Here is a 20,203-nt window from a genome sequence, read left to right as displayed (position 1 = left end):
ATGAATTTAGGATGAGCATAAGATGATGGTCATAAGTAAACAAACTTCTTTGTCTACTTTAACTGGCTTTTTGTAAATATTTTTTATTTCATGTAATTTTTTAGCTTGGAAACTACTATGTACTACTACTACTACTAGTGTTACTACTACTGCTACCACTACTACTAATACGGTGCACTGTAAGCCTGCAGTTGTAAAAATAAATCACGCTAACCACCAAAGTAAATTCAGCACAAAAATTTGTTGCCACAAGTGGACTTGATTTTGCAATGTCTCAGTGATCCAGCTAGTATCAAGTCTGCATAGTGTATACAAATAGGTACAGATCAACTTTGTTACTCTTGCAAATGTTCTGTATAACTGACTTTTTATAATGTAAAGGTGCGTGCATACTAGGGATGGTGCAGCGTACAATAAGGCAGACTGACAGAGCTGTACGGGGTGTGTGTGTGTGTATAGACTGGCCACCTTTGAGGTGACGCTCAACCCAAAGCAGAAACGAGCGTCCTCTTTCATAGTCCACATTGTTGTAAAGAGCCATAAAAATTATCTTATTTTGACATATATTATAATGCATATCCTCAGGAAAAATAATGCACACATCAAAATTGCACTATTACACTTTATTTAGCTGAATAAATTCATATAGAATTCATATAGAATTCATATAGAAAACCGTTATCTAATCTAATCTGATTACTGTTAACATGTCTGCTATTGCCATAATATTGATTACTTTTTCTTATTCTCTAATATCGTTTTACATGAAAGGAAACGTATAAAATATAACGGAAGGAAAATTCGCTTTTCTGCTTCCCCTCACTAATTAAAAAAAAATCGTTGTGGTTATTTTATCAAGGCCGTGACGTCCTGCAGCAGGGCTTCCCAATCCTCCTGTTTCATCCTTCCCGTCAATTCGATGAGTGCAGGTCTGTGTTAAGAGAGCATGTTATCCAGTCTGGCCTCACAAAAGACTGCTGACTATTTGAGCCTCCACAAAGTTTTAAGGCGGTGTCACCGTTAAACGTATTTCCTGAACTGGGTGTCTCATCAATACCAATATTAACATCACAAATCCATTTCTATTTATCGCTACAACATCCAGTACTACTATACTACCATTCCCATTGGTACTACTATTATCAATACTCCTGCATCCTTACTGTATCACTATCACCAGCTACAACATGCACAACCACCATCATTACCAGTACCATGACTACGTACTATCTTCGGCATCACACCGTAGGAGTACATAGATACACCTTTAGAAGTTCGAGGTAGGTTCCAGTAATGCGGTTTACACCTCGCTGGGTACTGCCACGGTCTCGGTCATTCGGCTGACTGGACGCCTACCTAAAACACCACACACTCACGCCTGCAATGGTTTTCCTTTATTGTGATTTAAGCACCACCTGGAGTTTGGGCCTCTGTTGTATACTTGCTGTGGCCGTGTCTGGGGAATCTAACTGCCTCTGTGAACAGCGCCCGCAAATAAACTTCCAGACAGGTGCCGTGAGTTTATTTGCGGGCGCTGTTCACAGGCGCAGTTAGATTCCCCAGACACGGTCACAGCAAGTATACAACAGAGGCCCAAACTCCAGGTGGTGCTTAAATCACAATAAAGGAAAACCATTGCAGGCGTGAGTGTGTGGTATTTTAGGTAGGCGTCCAGTCAGCCGAATGACCGAGACCGTGGCAGTACCCAACGAGGTGTAAACCGCATTACTGGAACCTACCTCGAACTTCTAATGGTGTATCTATGTACTCCTAAAACACTACGCAACAGACCCCACTTATCACTGCTACCTCCACCTTTTCTCACCATTATTAATCACACACACACACACACACACACGCTGCCTTACCCTTCATGGGGCTGGTGTTCCATTAATGGAACACTGTTATGGTCACTGGGAATGAAGTCCAACTGTCGAGGTCCCTCTTGCCCGTTGTTCGTTCTCACGGCATGCACTGTGACTAAGGGAAGGGATGAAACTATAAGGAAGAAAATTTATGTCGTGGGTACATGAAGAAAAAAAGTATTATAGTATGGAAAGTGAATAGGAAATTTTATCTTATGAACAGTGAAAAAAAAAATAGGGAAACAAAATAATGAATCAAATATATAATGAATAACATGTGATAAATGTATATAGAAAAAAAAAGTCCTTTGATCCAATCTTTGAAACAGTCCTCTACTTAATTCTATAGTAGTACGTACACGCCGCCTCACCGTAAAATCTCAAGCGGCCGTGTCATCCCGTCCCATCCCATCCAAAGTAGAACACACGTATGAATCAGTACAGCGTGTCATTATCTCTCTCATATCACTCACCCAAACAGCAGCTAATCGCCCTTCACCACCGACGTCTCCAAGGCTATTAAGTTGCTCTCACCAAGGTCAAAAGAATGGGATAAGCTGGCCTTGGCTAACGTCTCATTCATATTCTAGTCATATTTCCCCCCCGCGGATGTCACCTTCTTTTCTTGCACTTCCTCTGAACACCAGATGACCCAAAACAGGTATGGCTTTTTTTTTTTTTTTTTTTATGCATGTATGGTAAAAGCCTCGAGTTACGAGAATTTCCACCCCAAAGTTTACTCATTACTCAGGGGTATTAACTGAATTTTAACTATGATGTGACGTCCTGGAAAATTCAGTTATGATACCACCATTTAATATCCATGTTGCAGTAGCCACGATGTGAAATACACAGTACATGAAAAGCAGTGTATGGGCTTTCATCCTAATAAATACACTCATAATCAGATATGGTATTACCAGGATGGAGGTGGGAAATCCAAACAGATATTAAATCACATTATCTCCCGGGACTCTACGAATGAAAGAAATATTGTACCCAACTTGTGGTCCACTTTAGGTGTTCAAGCGCGGTCTATCAGCCACAGGTTAAAGTCCAAATGACTTTCAATTTCGAGAACCAAGCACAACACATTTGACATTATTACTCCATTTGACATTATTACTGCAACGGAAAAAATAAGATAAATACTGACTGACTTTCTAATTCAGAACCATACTAAAATTATCAATTTCCCTCCATCTTCTACTAATAATACTTTCTTCTCGTCAACAATCACTTCATGTGAAGTTCTTGCCTTTCTACACGCGTTCTCAGTGCAATAATCTACATCACAAAGCTTCTTGATATAAAAATAATTATCACGCGACCGTGCCGCTACTAGCACTCTCTTCACTGCATTGGTAACCTAATTAGTGAACCTCGATGGGAAAAATATCGATAAAAGCACAAAGTATGTGAATAAATAAATTAATTGATTAATCATATATATATATATATATATATATATATATATATATATATATATATATATATATATATATATATATATACTTATTTCTGTTACTATGATAACAACATAATCACAATGTAGAGAAAATGAGGATACGGAGGAAATAACAGAAAATGTAACAAAATATAGTGTCACAATAACAGATAACATACTTCCTCTCCACCATTTCCTTGTTGGCTGAGAGAGAGAGAGAGAGAGAGAGAGAGAGAGAGAGAGAGAGAGAGACTGTGCTGATATAAGTGAGTAGTAGAGTACCAAACTACGCAGGCTCACTCATATTACCAAGTCTCTCTCTCTCTCTCTCTCTCTCTCTCTCTCTCTCTCTCTCTCTCTCTCTCTCTCTCTCTCACACACACACACACACACACACTTTAAGTTATATAAAACTTAAAGAAATTAATAAAAGATTTAATTTTAATAGATAATTAAGCAAACATGCATATATTCCTTTTCCTAACAAGACTACCCCACAACCCGGGCAACACTGAGCGCTCCTTTTAACCATACTTAACCGCGGTTAAGTTCGGTGCCAGTTGCGAAGCATCCACAGAAACCTTGCTCCCTCTAAGAAACAAATTAGAGCTGCACCTGTGAGTTCCACCACTACTTGAAGAAAAGGAACGATGGACAACGTTTAACGGGTCCCCCATCCAACACCATTGAGGATAGAATGTAGAATAAAGAGAAGGAATAAAACATTGCCTAAGTTAATGTTAGCTTTTGAAAGAGACCAGTTACCACCAAGAGAATCATTATTCAACAATGAGAAAGTGAAAACGCAAATACTCAGTTCTTCATACTAACCGTTTATCCTGGGAGCAGCCTGCTGGCAATGTTTATTAAGGATGTTGACCAAGGAGCGCATACAATTTGGACCAACCAGTATCAGTAAATTCTTCGTAATTTCCTTGTTTTGGGTCATCAGGGGCATTTGTGCGCTGTGGAGATTAGAGAAAAACCGGGTGAGAGAGAGAGAGAGAGAGAGAGAGAGAGAGAGAGAGAGAGAGAGAGAGAGAGAGAGAGAGAGAGAGAGAGAGAGAGAGAGAGAATTGTTTGATAAATTCATTGCGCACATTGATAAATTTACTGCGCACACACACACACACACAGAGAGAGAGAGAGAGAGAGAGAGAGAGAGAGAGAGAGAGAGAGAGAGAGAGAGAGAGAGAGAGAGAGAGAGAGAGAGAGAGGTGGGTTAAGGATAAGAAAAACAATAAGAACAAAGACAACTTACTTATCATTCACATCGGCCGCTTCGCTGTCGTCATTGGTGTTCTTGTTACATTTTTTCTTCAGTGTATAGATGGGCACTATGACAATGACCACACCAAATACCGACAGTAACCATAAGTAAGCTGCATGAAAAAAAAAATCTTAGTTTCGATATCAGACCTGGATAATAACTGTATATTATCATTTTCCTACACCATACCGCACCATCCAACTATTTCACTACAAAAGCGACACATAAATTCGATTATTACATAAAGGACACCACAACAAGTACTGCAAAACAACACTACGCCATTATTTGAATCTTATTTAGTTACGTATTTCACCATACTACGCCAAACCACAGGACTGTGGCGCACCTCACTACATTACACTGACCACCTATTGTGTTCCTGCATATAACTGTAGATCCAAAACTACACAGCAGTACACCATCACACAGCAGTACACTCATCACTACACACACACACACACACACACACACGTACATGTACATGTAGGTAAGTCGGCGGGGGGCGCAAGAAAATGAGACAAGAGGCGGGCGAGCAAGGCGTCGCCCACTACCAGGGTCCTGGGGGCGGTTAAGGGCATCACACTGCTTTCTACCTCCACGTAGTCACTCCCATTTTTCTGGAAGAGAGGTAAAGTATTTACTCAAAAGGCGCGTACGTGTGCGTATAAATTACATCTCATCTGATGGGAGGAACGCCACTTTCACACACACTTGTTACGTGCTCCTCACCTTGTACACTGTTAATATAGCGTAGTTCCCACGTAGGATGGTACGGCACTTAAGGGTACTGTTGGCAGGAACAGGGAATTTCTTGTCCTTATCAGGAAACCTGAAAAAAGGACTAGACGAAGTCCCAGCAATCACTTCAATCCACTGCTCTGTTACGCTGTCTTCTGGGTGGAGTAGTACAGTGACTTCTTTTCCTTTAGGTACCTCCCATTCAGGCGATCCTTTGTGACAAGGAGAGATATTGGGTAAGCATAAAAGTCTCCCTCTCTCCCTTTCCCCGCTCCCTCTTTTATTGACTACAATGTGTAACTGGAAGGACTCAATGGGCTGATTGTTCACACTTTACCTTTAGGGCAAAGCGAAAAGTTTCCTGCGATGTACATCTCTTTGACGTCGTGGTCGAAGGTTAGGTTGAGGAGGTTCACATTACCCGCGCTCAGGACAAGTGCTACGTTGAGAGATCTTCCAGCAACTGTCAGTATGATGATATTCCAGCCCTCGGGGATGGATTTTGGCAGATCCTGGGGATGCTCAGTGGTTTTGCCATTCCGAACCTTAGAGTGTGTGATCTTGCTGTTGGTAAGGTTAATACCGTCCCGTGTTTGGGAATACTTCATTTCAACAAATTCGGACACGAACACGAGTTGGTGCCACTCCGTGATATAAGCGAAAAACTTCTGGTCGATGGGAGGGGTAACATCGATGCTATGCCTGACTAAGAAATCTGTAAAAAAAGTAAATAAATAAAAATAAATAAATAAAATATAAATTAATTAATTAAATAAATAATAAATAATAAATATGAAAACCTAAATGAATAGTAAAAAAAAGCAAAAAATGAAAATGCATAAAATAACAGATAATAACAGACAGATAATAACATAAAATAACAGACAGACAAATGTCATCCCCAACTACCAACACATGCCGGATGTATGAACCCGAAGACAAAGTTTATCACATCCTTAGTCGTCAACAGGCTCTTGTCGCCTTTTATGCAGTTACAGACAAGAGTCTCTAAGGGATAGGTGTAACACTCTTCATTAGCTGTCTCACAAGACTAGAAGTGGTCACGATGAGACCGACGACGATGATAAATATGGTGATGGTGATGATTTACTCTGCTGCGAACGGTAATATTTTCTCAGGTAAGGTTCTCTTCTATGACAAGATTTATTTTTTTTTGCATAGTCGTGTGTGTGTGTGTGTGTGTGTGTGTGTGTGTGTGTGTGTGTGTGTGTGTGTGTGTGTGTGTGTGTGTGTGTGTGTGTGTGTGTGTGTGATGACAAGATGAAGGCATCAGTCTCACAGCTCAATATATATCAAGTAGTGTTCCTCTTTTTAAAGCTTACGGTCACCTATAACAAAGCCTCCCAGACAACCTTATACTAAAACATGTCCTCAATTCATTTCCTCCTTGACTGCGGGTGTACGGGCCACGTGCAGGCTGTCTCGTGTCTCCATCCTTCAACCTGACAGTGGTGGACCGCGTGCAAGACCTCGGTTTCTGGGGATTCGTCACCGCTTCTCGTGGCTCTTCCGTCATGGATATAACATTGGGGCAGTCCAAAAGAAGCTACACAGAGGTGACGCTTAACTCTACGCACGCTACCGCCACGCACGTGGGCCTCACCTCTAACTCACTCTTGTGGCAGGGGCAAGTGTCTGGGAAGGTGAGTCCTGGATGGAGGCGTTTTTTCCTGCAGGTACCGCAACGGAAAGACACCTTTAACCTCACTCTTACTGACGATCACGGCACCACATGGCTGGGCGGTTCCCTAGTTCCCTTCGCAGTTGAATGGCTGTCTGTGGTAGTCTCTCACTTCAACACGTCCTGCCACACTTGTAAGTGATTTCCATTTCCGCCTAGTGGTGATGCAACGACCTATAATCGTTCATGTTCGGCTAAAATCATGACCCACATTCTTCTTCCTTCACAGTAACTCCGACCTGGCACATCAAGAGCTGTTCTGTGAAGGAGGTGATGTTGCCGCCACTGCTGAATCCTTTACAATTCACGGTGATAGGCGCGAGACCGCTACTGCTGATGCTGACGCTGGCAGATACAAACATCAACGTGACAGCGGAAATAGTGGATACCCTGGATGCCCCGCTGCCGCCTGTGCCCCTTGTGCTGCGCCTCACACTGGACCACACACAGCCAGCAACCCTGCCATACCTAGTAAGGCTGGTCCTTATTCACTTATTGCTACACTTCCTGAGAGGATGGACATCATAGTCACTGTCTTTCATCTCTAGGTGACAGAGGATGTCTTGGGTGTAGTGGAGGTGGCGACAGGCGGTCCCGTAGCATCCCTAAGGTTCACCAGTTTTAGCGACGACGACCTCCACGTGGTGCAACAACTTCACCTGTCCACCACTACGGCCAGTCGCCAAAGCTCACTGCCACTGCCGTGCACCTCCTGTGGTAAGGCGCGCATCTCTGCCTCGACGTGAGGAGAGAGAACATTTTGCCTTCAGATGTGAATGTTGTTGTTTTGTTATTGTTTTTGCTGTTGCTGTTTGTGTAGTGATATTTTCCTTTTTGGTGGGATTCCCCCAATGGATGGCATCGTAGATCACGTTGTCCCTACTTCACCTCCACGTCCAATCGCTGTGGGTTGGCCAGTACTACTTGGTGCCACAGCGGGGCTGCTCTTCGCTGGTGTAGGTCTGGGTGCGTGTACGTCACGTCTCTTGATGACTCGGGAGGTTAGACTGACGCTCAACACTGTCTGTGCTTCTTCATTCCCACTGTATGATTACCGTGGTCCTAAATAACAGTATCTCACATAGAAATAACGGCTAATTCATAATTAATCTGTCTGTAGATGCCTCGCAGAGCGAAGGCGACAACAACGATGGCAGCGGCAGCCGGACAAACGATGTTGGTAGTTCCTTATCAAGGTGGGTCGCAGGAAGAGACCTCATCCCAGTACGAGCCACAGTATCTTGAGCCCCGACCTGTTCCCGCCCCCTGGCAGGCCACTTCTTCCCTATCATCCCCGTATCCTAGCCCAGAACACATTTACGAGGAGGTGGTCGAATTAGCAACCACAAAAAGCACACGGACACCAGAGGATTCGTTCACCAGCGAGGACGATTACGAATATCTACACTTTCATTTTCGCTGAGTCAGCAGCGCTGACAGGAGCTGATGAGTCACTGGGGACGATGACGTATCACACCCGAACATAATGCAAAGTTAAAAATCTAGATGTAGTAATTTATCATCTAGAAATTAATCAAATCCTGCCTACCTATGCTTATTATAGCTATATCGTTAATCTAACACGCTCAGCGGGAACGATTCTGTCTATATCCTTTGTCTTTGTCGACGAGAAAACCGACATTTACTAAGAAAAGTGCTGGGAATAGATCCTGCCGAGAATTTGAAACATCATCTGAATAAAAGAACTGGCAGAGGGTACGTGGAGATGTTCCCAAATTATCTCTATTGACGATGAAAGTGTTAGCTTGTGTTACGTATGTGTGTAGATTAGAAAATTTGTTGCCGTTTTCTAGAATAAATGAGTACACGACTTGGATATCTTTTAAATAAAATGCCTTGACACACTATGGAAGTGAAAAAAAAAAAAAGGAAAAGTCGCCTCTTTCTACCATCTTTCTACCATGTCTTTTTCATGTTCTCCCCCTCTCCAAGACTCCATTGTTACAGTCTTTCATCAAATCAACTTCATCTTCTTTTCCCTCTCTTTTCATTCTCTTTCTCATTCCCATCTTCCTTTATTCCTCCATTCCTTCACTCATCCATCTTTTCTCATTACATCCGAGATAAGATAAACATATTCTCTCTCTCTCTCTCTCTCTCTCTCTCTCTCTCTCTCTCTCTCTCTCTCTCTCTCTCTCTCTCTCTCTCTCTCTCCTGATAATTCTTTCCCGTCTTCCATGCACAACACACAAGCCCTGGTGAGATGTGCATGGTGAGAGCTGCCCCACACCACTGATTCAGTATACACCCACGCAATGCTCACTGTTCTCAATGGAAGCGTAATGTACAACATGAATCAATACCATGGATCTTATTCAGAAGTGGATGGTGGTAATGGTAACATAATGGTGATGTGATGGTGGTAGTGGTGACTTGATGGTAGTGATGTAATGACGGTGGTGGTGACAGTGTTGACGAAGTAGTGGTGGTGGTGGTGGTGGTGGTGGTGGGTGAGAGCAGTGACAGTGGTGACGAAGTGGTACACACACACACACACACACACACACACACACACACACACACACACACACATTCTCTCTCTCTCTCTCTCTCTCTCTCTCTCTCTCTCTCTCTCTCTCTCTCTCTCTCTCTCTCTCTCTCTCTCTCTCTCTCTCAACAAGTTAATACAATATACGGCCCTTCTCAACCTCTTGCTTCTGCTGTGATCAACATTACCTTTAAGTGTCAGAAGCATCTACAAAGAAGTAAAAGGTGAACTCTTTCCTCGTGTGCCCGTCGTCAGGGAGACCGGGGAGGGTTGAGAGGTAAGTGGAGGAGGAGGAGGAGGAGGAGGAGGAGGAGGAGGAGGAGGAGGAGGAGGAGGAGGAGGAGGAGGAGGAGGAGAAATTGAGTGGATAAGTGGCTATGGTGTGAAAATTACTGTTGTATGAGAAAGATATGATCTATAAGTGATAGTTTTTATAACCCTTTACTCATCTCAACTCAACAGATACGTTGGATGTGAAGGTCATTATCTCTCCTCAGTATCTTAACAATAATGGCTGTAAATGCGTGTGACACCTTATCTTGTAGAATTTTCCAGAGAGAGAGAGATTCCTCACTTACACGTATTGGGCAAGATATGGAGCGGTCACTTACTTTCGGAGCAGTCGTCTGTGAGCAAACAAGAGTGCTAGCTATAGTAAATAAACGTGTTGACTGTATTATAAGGAATTTAGGATCATCAAAACCAAAATACGTATTACTTCTCAAACACAATTTCCGTGTTCACACAATAGCCATTTATTATCTCTCTCTTCTCCTCGTTCCTTTTATTCACTGATTAGTCTACTGCGGTAAACTTCCTATCGTGTGAAAAGGGATCGTATCGACGGGATATGTTTATTTTTCTTTCTATAGTAGCATGCAGCAGGACTTATACGACAAACGGGCCGGCCAGCCATTAGCCATATTACCCATTATTTCTACACATTTTCTCCATGTTATTTTCTCTCTCTCTCTCTCTCTCTCTCTCTCTCTCTCTCTCTCTCTCTCTCTCTCTCTCTCTCTCTCTCACCATTCTTCAGGGTAGGAGGATGACTCAATTCTGAGACGAGGTCAGCTAGGTGGTGAGCAACTGACGTCACCGCCCGATCCGCGCTGACGGCCCTCCTGAGCGAGCTAGGCTCGTAGGATTCTGTCGCTATGTTTAAATAGTCTTGCCTTTAACTGCAAAGGCAGCACTCTAAAAATCTGTCTGCGCCGTACTACGGTCGGGGCCCGACCAACAAAATAGGACGACCATCCAAGCCTCACTGAAAAGCTGCGGCACAAATGCGCCATAAGCACTCACACATACACACACACACACACACACACACACACACACACACACACACAAAGGTATGTGAATGAACTAAAATAGGAGGGAACGAAACGAAAAGTGATAATCAATGATAATATGGTTCATGAACAAAAATAATGCAAATAGTTCGAGTAACATGGACATGGCTAAAACATTTATCAAGTACACGAGAAAACTCTACACTGTAGATGCCTCTACAGTGTAGAGGCATCTGGCAGAAGGCCGGCCGGCGTGCCTAAGGCATGGCAGTGGTTGTAAGGATTTTCAAGATGACAGATAGTAAGGTCTTAAGTTGTGAGTGAAAAGTGGAACTGTGAGAGCAGTGGGACAACTGTTCCTCAAAGCGTTAGTCCTCAGGCATAGGCTGCTGGTTATTGGTGACTATTTTTAACTGCCATGTCATCGTCGTTCTTCAATATAAGAACATAACATAAGAAAATAAGGGAAGCTGCAAGAAGCCATCAGACCTCCACGTGGTAGTCCCTGTATGAAATGTACCTACGTATTTCCACCTATCATCCCCATCCATAAATCTGTCTAATCTTCTCTTAAAGCTCCCTGATGACCCGGCACTAATTCCTGCTCGTGCATGGCTTCCAATGTGTATGATCTGTAAAATCCACGAGAACGTTATTGAAAGCGCGTGTCGTCTGATGGACCCCGTGCCATAAGTTGCGTCATCTGCCTGTCCCAACGCACGGACGTTCCACACAACAGAAGTGAACGTTCTCCTGCTGCTGAAGAATACTTCTTTCTAGATCCATTACCTTAAACGCTCAAACCGCTAACAGTGACTAACTCGAACACTCTAGCATGGCTCACTTATGCCATACCAACTGCAACCATTAACCATTAACTCAACACTCTTGCATGACACTTACGTCATACCAACTGCATCCATTAACCATTAACTCAGTCCATTATTTCAATCCACTGACTTACCTTTTGAATTGCATTTAGAGTCAGGCAACGCCTTTCCTTTAACCAAAATCAATATCGTCGCAAGTAAGGCGATTATCCTTATGGTACAACCGGCCATTATAGAGGTCTTCGAAGACACACCTTGTCGATATTGCTGTACGGACGGGACTGACCGCGAGCTGTCACGTGGGCTAGCCTTGAGAAGCTCTCAGATATTCCACGACTGATACCGAACGTTTTTTCAAGACTGACAAAATTTCCTAGATTGCCATATTTTCAATAGGCATTTTCAACTATAGCGCAAGAATAATAACTTTAGATATTACAATAAAAATACAAGAACCAAATCGTTCTTAATATATCTGGCATTTACACAAGATAAGGGTAAGGGTGCTACATCAGTCTTCGAGAATGTGGAAGAATTTCCGAGATACATAATTTACACACATTTCCTTTCATGATAAAGACCCAGCACACAAAATACTTCATAATAACAGGATCCTGTCACTACTAACGATATTTATTTTATAACAAAAAGTAAATTTTCCTAAGACTCCTTAATTTTTCGCTTTTTTTTTTTTTTCTTTTTTACTCTGGAAGATTCTATGGTATATCAGATCCATGGGGTTTAGTAGAGGCGGAGGGCAAGGAAAAAAGCCAACCTGCTCATGTGGCTTTATCAGTTTTAGTTACTATACAATAAATGGTCAAATGTGAAAAAAAATAAATAAAAACAACAATAATAATAATAATGTGTGTGTGTGTGTGTGTGTGTGTGTGTGTGAAACTAGAGGGAACGGAAGGGAGAGAGGATCAGGCATTAATCGACAGGCGACTCCAGCAGCGGGACCACTTACAAAGTATACTGGAATAAAATCAACGAAAGAACACGGGGTTTTAGGGTACAAAAGAAGGAAAGAAAAGAGAAGGTGGGTGTCTGAAAAGGTATGAGAGCAGACCTGAAACAAGGACATAATTAATTTTTTTCTTTTCCCAGTCACCATCTGAATTCAACTAATTTTCTTTTCTTCTTCACACTCTTCCACCTCACTGTCCTTTCCTTAGTAAATCCTAAAGACGATATTCAAGCAACAAGAGGAAATGCAACAAGAGGAAATGACGCAGGACTAATATATTGTTTCCTCAAAATCAGAGCAGTATTGCGCCACATGTGCTACCCGAAGAATATTCGAGAAATCGGCAACTGGTTATCAGTTGTCATGGCTTCCTAGTTTCTCTCTCTCTCTCTCTCTCTCTCTCTCTCTCTCTCTCTCTCTCTCTCTCTCTCTCTCTCTCTCTCTCTCTCTCTCTCTCTCTATATATATATATATATATATATATATATATATATATATGCCTTGGTTTGCCACTGCTATCCCACCTTCGTGTATACAGGGCGGGGAGGGGTTGGCGGCAATAATTGCCCCTTGAAGGAGAGAGAGAGAGAGAGAGAGAGAGAGAGAGAGAGAGAGAGAGAGATTTGATTTAATGCTTTTATTCACAAAAAATACAACATAATTTGTAAAAAAGACTGTTGATCCCTGATGGACAGTCTTATCAGGATGATGTTTGATTACATAAATAAATTAATGTAAAATCACAGCATTTATAGGCACTAGTTTTATTTGAGGCACCATTCGTTACTGCACAAGCACGTTTGTGATAGTGCAGTAACGAATGGTGCCTCAAATAAAACTAGTGCCTACAAATGCTGTGATTTTACATTAATTTATTTATGTAATCAAACATCATCCTGATAAGACTGTCCATCAGGGATCAACAGTCTTTTTTACAAATTATATTGTATTTTTTTTGTGAATAAAAGCATTAAATCAAATCTCTCTCTCTCTCTCTCTCTCTCTCTCTCTCTCTCTCTCTCAAGGAGCAATTATTGCCGCCAACCCCTCCCCGTCCTGTATACACGAAGGTGGGATAACAGTGGCAAACCAAGGCATATATATATATATATATATATATATATATATATATATATATATATATATATATATATATATATATATATATATATATATATATATATATATATATATATATCACCAGTTCTTAGATGGTGTCTATATGATAGTGAACACAGTATAAAAGAGTAATATGGTGGATTTTTGGGGGGAATAAAAATATAATATACTAATACTTTCCATAGGTGATTCTCTTGTCATGACAAAGAGCTGCTGCTAATCAAGGCTTAATAAGACATTCAATGTACTATCCATGGTTCCTGTGGAGTTAGCAGATCCTAACTATCCTACCACTACTTAGCTTTTCTTCTCCTATTCAGACAAATACCTGGTGCTTCCAGGCACAGCATACACCTTACTAAGTTTCCTCTTCTTATAGCTAAATTAATATCTTCAATTTAAATTTACTGTTCAGTACGTAAATTTATAAATACTGAAATATTACTTCAGGTCTGTAAACCTTTAAAAAGAGCAAAACCTAGAAAAACATATGATCCTGAGAATGTGAGTCCTAGACTACAAAAGACATGTGCTGAGCAATTAGCATTCCTTTCACATACATTTTTTCTGATGTCACTTAACATTGGAAAAGTACCAGCAACATGGACACTATCAAAAAACATCCCTGTACCAAAAACTCAATCTCCTAAGGTTAACAATGACTAGGGCTGTGACTCTGACACTTACATGCATAATATTTTGGTATGGTAAGAGAGGATGGTCAAGCAGGTTTTGTGCAGGTATATTAATGACGGTAATCACTGTCAAGTCATCTATAAAAATATCACTGTTATGAAATATACAGATAATACTGTTATAGTTGGTTGAATAACACATGGCAATGACAGTGAATGTCTTAACCATGTGAACCAGTTTATATTATGGTGTGTCTGACAAACTTTTAGATCTTAAGGTGGTGATCATGCCTTCAGGAAAAATGAGATCCCTCCAGCACACCTTATAATCAAATCTCGAAAAGTGGACAGAGTAAATGAATACAAATATTTAGGATTCATGATGGACAGCAAACTTTCAGGAAGCAGCAACATAAAGCTTGAGATGGTACAGTGGGTACACTGCTATTACTATACAAATCAGCAAAAGTTTTTTCAATAACATGATTCAACACTCTTACAGGTAAACACAAGAATAAACTCACCAAAACAGTAAAAGAAGCAAAAATGCTTGGAACATCTGTGACACCACTAGAGGAGTTGTACAAGATAAATGTTATGGAACTTCTAAAAAAATTAGGATGAAAGGAATGCACCTGCTGCATGAATACTTTGCATACTTAAAATCAGTCAGAAAGCCAAAACAACCTGTACAGTAAACCTCAAGATAAGAGTATAAATATGATCAATAACAAACCAAGTTTTTTTTGCACAACATATAAAAGGGTAAACAGAGTATGTATTATTTTCATTACTATTATTATTTGCTAGTTCTCTTCATAATAGCCTTGGATTTATCACCTTTCCCTCCAACCCCTATTGCTTTATATTTACTTGTTTTCTTCAAACTTCACATTTTCTCAAAGGTTCTCCAGCAATACAACCAGTGTAATAGTTGGTTTCTAAACAATATAAAATCTATCTAAAGGTTGTTGACCATGAAAGGAAATGCCTGGGTATCAATCCCTAACAGGACACTCAATGTACCCTACATCTCATAATGTGTAACTAAGTTGTAATGATCAACATGGCTTTCATGAAGTTTACCTTACTATGACTATCACTGTCCCATCACTAAAATGGTTGAAGATGTTACATTGGTAATACAATGGACTTTTGACTTTCTGGATCCAGTTTACTAAAGCTTTCAAAATCTAAACAAGAACTTGGAGAGAAAAAAAAAAAATTATATATATATATATATATATATATATATATATATATATATATATATATATATATATATATATATATATATATATATATATATATATATATATATATATATATATATATATATATATATATATATATAAACAGTAAAACTGTTTCATACAATGGCTCAGTAAGATTTTCTATTTTTACAAATGTGTAAATAAAATGTCATTCAGCTTGTATATATATATATATATATATATATATATATATATATATATATATATATATATATATATATATATATATATATATATATATATATATATATAAGCTGAATGACATTTTATTTACACATTTGTAAAAATAGAAAATCTTACTGAGCCATTGTATGAAACAGTTTTACGGGGCACAATAAAATATTTCTTTACTTCCTGCTTTTTTTCAACATTCACTAGAGACCCAAACTTTTACATTTTTCAAATAACCTTGCTCCCCCTTTTAACATAGAAGACCAAGAGTCCACATACCTTGATGAATTACATTTAAAATCTGGCAAAGGATTTGGAGCTAAATATAAGCAAAGAAAGTCAGTTGTTGTTTTCCTCTGCATTCACAAATATGCAACAATTCAAATCACTGCATTTGTTTTGAATGATCAGACTGAAATAATTTCATTAACTGATCTAAGTTAACCAGATTTAAAATAAATAGCCACAATACATAAGTAAGGATTTTGAAAAAAAAATGAAAGGAAAGCAAAAACAATAGCAACAAACCAAGAGAAAAAAAGGATGAAAACAATAATAACTGTTAAGAAAATAAAGTAAAGAACTCACCTCTTCCTCATTGTCAGCAGAGAATGTGAGCACCTCTCTTCTGGTGAAAGGCCAGAATTAATAGTGACTTGAGACAACACTGCTGTTGAGGAGGAAATAAAGGCAAGTGTAAGAATGGTTGAAGGCCTTGGATACAACAAGGGATAAGGTTTAGGGAGACATGAAAGGTTACCTGGGAAAAGAAGAAATGAACAAGATCGACCACAGAAAATGAGTTGAGTTGAGTTGAGGAGAGAGAGAGAGAGAGAGAGAGAGAGAGAGAGAGAGAGAGAGAGAGAGAGAGAGAGAGAGAGAGAGAGAGAGAGAGAGAGAAAGAGAGAGAGAGAGAGAGAGAGAGAGAGAGAGAGAGAGAGAGAGAGAGAGAGAGAGAGAGAGAGAGAGAGAGAGAGAGAGAGAGAGAGAGAGAGAATAAAATGTAATAAAGAAATAAATGAAAAATAAAAAATGATTACTGTGTAATAAGGAATGGAGGAAAATAATGAGTATGCAAAAAAAAACTTACAAGAGAAATTGTGATATAAAAATGCCAAAACCTCAAAGTGAAGGGCAAAAACAATGGCACAAATAAAAGAGTGAACATGGTTACAAATCATCAACCACTGTAGTGACTTGAGGTACAGATTATCTTGAGACCTGACAATGGTTAGGTCACCTTCACATAGAACCACTGGTTACCCCCATTGTGAAAGGGTTTGGTACCTGTAAACAACCACTGCCAATGATTCATGCCATCCATTCTCATGCTTATCAGTCAAAGTAATAGCAGCAAAGGAGCTGCTTCTCTATGCTTTGTTGACCAGGAGAAAGAAGAGATGCCCACAAAAGACAATACATGTGCATCAGATTCTATCATGAAGAATAGGACAGAGGCCTACATACATAATACACTTTACAGTGAATTAAGTGCTAATGAGAAAAAAAATCTTTAATTTCTTTCATTTGAGCGAACTTTCATTCAAGGAGCTTTTCAACCTCAGGCATTCCTCCTATTAGTGTCATTGCTGTAAATTTCACTGGATGGATACCAAATTGCTGGGCATTTTTCTACTTCACAAATAAGGTATTGTGTTCACCTTCCCCATTATCTTTCCTCCTCCATCACAAATGTATGGTTCTTTCCAAATCTGGCTTAACAATGAAGATTATGGATGACAATGGCATCACTCTGTGGCTTTATGTGAAAGCTCCCATTTGAAACAATGCCCAACAGTGTGTGGCAGTCACTGCATGTGACAGCCACTAGTTGAGAGGGTATGCCACCATTGGCGGTGGTTGCCTGCCTGGGCAACCGCGGTGGCCTCCTATGAATGGCTCCATTGCAGACTATGGCAGCTGCTGGTGGCAGCCATTGGTGGTGTCATGTGAGAGGGGCATTTTGGTCTAGAAGTCTAAGGTACCAGTGAGAGCTTGAACACCTCTCATAGTAAATTCATCCTACCTTCAAATTTCTTTGTGTTCTCTATGAAAAGCCTATGGGGGACATTGCATTGGTGACAAGCAGTAAAGATCCCCATTAAGTAATATGTGCAATATAATGGTATAATACATTTATGTATGTCTGAGTGGGGTTTGTCCAACACTCTCTGGAAAAGAAGTTTGTTCTAAAATGCTAGTATTAAGGAAACATTCTAATGGCATTACATATATTAATTATATATTATACATCATTTATGCTATTAGGTAATGGAATCACAATCTGTTGACATCAAAAGAAGTTATTATAATAAGTCACAATAAGTCATCAAATTACGTGAATTATAATGCAGTTGAGCATATCCTGAAACAGAATGACACTACAGTGGGAGTAGTCAACATGATCTTGACATACCCAAGGGCCCAAGACATGACAGGTTGTCAACAAGTACCAAAAAACATCTTGTATGCTAGTCCTCTCTCCTGCCTTACATTATTTACATTATTTGGCCATATAATCTTCCTGAATGATCATTTATGACCTCTTGCTCTTCCATTTACCAAGGAGAGATCTTTTCTATTAATTTTTAATTCCCTGTACTTCTTTAAGTATCAAGATCAGATTCTCTCTCTCTCTCTCTCTCTCTCTCTCTCTCTCTCTCTCTCTCTCTCTCTCTCTCTCTCTCTCTCTCTCTCTCTCTCTCTAATGTAGCTGCCAAATGCTGCAATTAAAATTCTATATAGAAAAACTGTGCCATTACCTTGTTTGTTCCATTAGAAATTCAGTAGACACTCTATTTACTGCCTCTGGTTACTAGAAACACTCTGAAACCGATGTAAAAGTGAAGAAAGACATAAACAACTATTTTAGAAACTTTCTGAGGCATCCTGAGACCTCACTTTTCAAAATGTTTAGAATTAAAGAAATTAAGTCTTTGTTTTACATTATTTAGTAGATACTGCATAAAAAAAAATAATAAATAAATAAGGCAGAAAATCCTCCTCTCCTTGAACTCCATCAAGTTAAGGACTGCGTAAAAAAGAAATGGAGCTCTCCTACAAAAAAACTAGAATGATATTAATAACAATACTGATAAAAAAAAAGTAACTTCCACAAAAATATCAACAGACTCACACTTACATCTAATTTATTGGAAAATTAATAATCAATACATACAGAAAAACTTAACTAAGTACAGTCTTGGCTGTGAACCATGACAGTGCTTGTGAATTAAAAGCAAAAAAATAAAACTACATTATATATAATATATATATATATATATATATATATATATATATATATATATATATATATATATATATATATATATATATATATATATATATATATATATATGTATATATATATATATATGTGTGTGTGTGTGTGTGTGTGTGTGTGTGTGTGTGTGTGTGTGTGTGTGTGAGGAGAAACTTTGCTTTGTTGCAAGCTGTTGAACAATCTGATTTGGTTTTCAGGAAAATACAACTGTGATTATTTTCACACACACAAAAAGAAGGATGGAATCTTATCTGATCTTATTAATGATATTTTCAACACCTTTATGCAATTTATAATTTATATACCAAGAGGAGTAAGTAGTTCCATTATGTCTATTTTTTGGTGATGTAAAATTATCAAGATAAATAACCACAAAGATTGAGAGGATCTGTAAAATAATTCAAATAAATAAGAGTAAAGTACAAGTTGGGAAATGGAATTTGATGCAAGTAAATGTCATAATATAATGCACAGGTTATTCCTTCACAACAACAGCAAACAATAACAACACATACACATACAGGGTTGAACAACCCTGTTGAAAACACATAAAAATCTATATGCAAATAGTTTCATAAAAAAATAAATAAATAAATAAATAAATAGAAAAAAATTCTGAGGGTCTAAATATTGAATCTTTGCACAAAGAGAGGCTGGGTATCTGAAGGTGCACTAGTGAAGGACGAGGAAGGGAATATGTTGAAATGACATTACAGAGGGTGTATATCAAATGACGGCAAATGCTCGCCAGTTATAGGTAAGGAGACCAGAGCAGAGTGCAGCTCACCTGCGGTAATTCCCCCAGGTAGGAGCAGCAGCCCAGCACAGGACACATCTCTGGGTGAAGCAGGTCAGTGATTACCTCATGATGCCCCCTCTCAGCCCTTGCTGTGCCTCCAGGATGGTCATCGTTGCAGGACTTAGTACACCCCAAGGAAGCTATAGAATATTGAGCTTCCTTGATACAGCTGGAGGGAAGTTGAAAGCAGCCTCATGGCTACAGCAACCCTCTACACGTGGTTGCTGTCACATACTACCCTTTACCGATATTCGCGACACTGGTTCTGCTGAAGGACCACATCACTTGCTACA

General features: G+C 39.5%; 2 protein-coding genes across 6 annotated transcripts; one reads left to right on the top strand and one right to left on the bottom strand.

Moving 5' to 3' along the window:
* Nucleotides 1-604: 604 nt before the first annotated feature.
* LOC135108199 (uncharacterized) lies at nt 605-20,096 on the bottom strand. 4 transcript variants are annotated; one of them, XM_064018993.1, is made up of 10 exons: nt 19,899-20,096; nt 18,591-18,654; nt 16,417-16,498; nt 5,661-6,038; nt 5,315-5,535; nt 5,061-5,202; nt 4,574-4,694; nt 4,144-4,277; nt 1,869-1,998; nt 605-931 (listed from the first exon to the last, which is right to left on the bottom strand). In XM_064018993.1, exons 4-10 carry the CDS (start codon nt 5,929-5,931, stop codon nt 847-849), a joined length of 1,104 nt encoding a protein of 367 aa, XP_063875063.1. In that variant the 5' UTR covers nt 5,932-6,038; nt 16,417-16,498; nt 18,591-18,654; nt 19,899-20,096; the 3' UTR covers nt 605-846. The 4 variants fall into 4 exon arrangements, with proteins under 4 accessions (XP_063875063.1, XP_063875046.1, XP_063875052.1 ...); XM_064018976.1 differs by lacking the exons at nt 16,417-16,498; nt 18,591-18,654; nt 19,899-20,096 and adding an exon at nt 11,794-11,953; XM_064018982.1 differs by lacking the exons at nt 16,417-16,498; nt 18,591-18,654; nt 19,899-20,096 and adding an exon at nt 11,794-11,953 and having other exon boundaries at nt 1,869-1,980.
* LOC135108188 (uncharacterized) lies at nt 6,292-9,165 on the top strand. Of its 2 annotated transcripts, none has more exons than XM_064018968.1 (6): nt 6,292-6,462; nt 6,761-7,159; nt 7,255-7,496; nt 7,574-7,742; nt 7,893-7,991; nt 8,146-8,411. In XM_064018968.1, exons 1-6 carry the CDS (start codon nt 6,390-6,392, stop codon nt 8,268-8,270), a joined length of 1,107 nt encoding a protein of 368 aa, XP_063875038.1. In that variant the 5' UTR covers nt 6,292-6,389; the 3' UTR covers nt 8,271-8,411. The 2 variants fall into 2 exon arrangements, with proteins under 2 accessions (XP_063875038.1, XP_063875033.1); XM_064018963.1 differs by having other exon boundaries at nt 6,296-6,462; nt 7,893-8,026; nt 8,146-9,165.
* Nucleotides 20,097-20,203: the final 107 nt, after the last annotated feature.

The sequence above is a fragment of the Scylla paramamosain genome, chromosome 2, assembly GCF_035594125.1.
Source record: "Scylla paramamosain isolate STU-SP2022 chromosome 2, ASM3559412v1, whole genome shotgun sequence".
Classification (NCBI taxonomy): domain Eukaryota; kingdom Metazoa; phylum Arthropoda; class Malacostraca; order Decapoda; family Portunidae; genus Scylla; species Scylla paramamosain.
Note: the sequence above shows the minus strand (reverse complement) of the source record. Positions and strands in the feature narration are given on the sequence as shown.

Excerpts from the sequence above, each read along its gene's own strand:
- LOC135108188 (XM_064018963.1), top strand. The coding sequence starts at position 6,390 with ATGAGACCGACGACGATGATAAATATGGTGATGGTGATGATTTACTCT. Across the intron at positions 6,463-6,760 it reads GAACGGTAATATTTTCTCAG|GCTGTCTCGTGTCTCCATCC; the intron begins GTAAGGTTCTCT and ends GGCCACGTGCAG. Across the intron at positions 7,497-7,573 it reads CAGCAACCCTGCCATACCTA|GTGACAGAGGATGTCTTGGG; the intron begins GTAAGGCTGGTC and ends TTTCATCTCTAG.
- LOC135108199 (XM_064018976.1), bottom strand. The coding sequence starts at position 11,890 with ATGGCCGGTTGTACCATAAGGATAATCGCCTTACTTGCGACGATATTG. Across the intron at positions 5,536-5,660 it reads CTTTTCGCTTTGCCCTAAAG|GATCGCCTGAATGGGAGGTA; the intron begins GTAAAGTGTGAA and ends CTTGTCACAAAG. Across the intron at positions 932-1,868 it reads GAACACCAGCCCCATGAAGG|ACCTGCACTCATCGAATTGA; the intron begins GTAAGGCAGCGT and ends CTCTTAACACAG.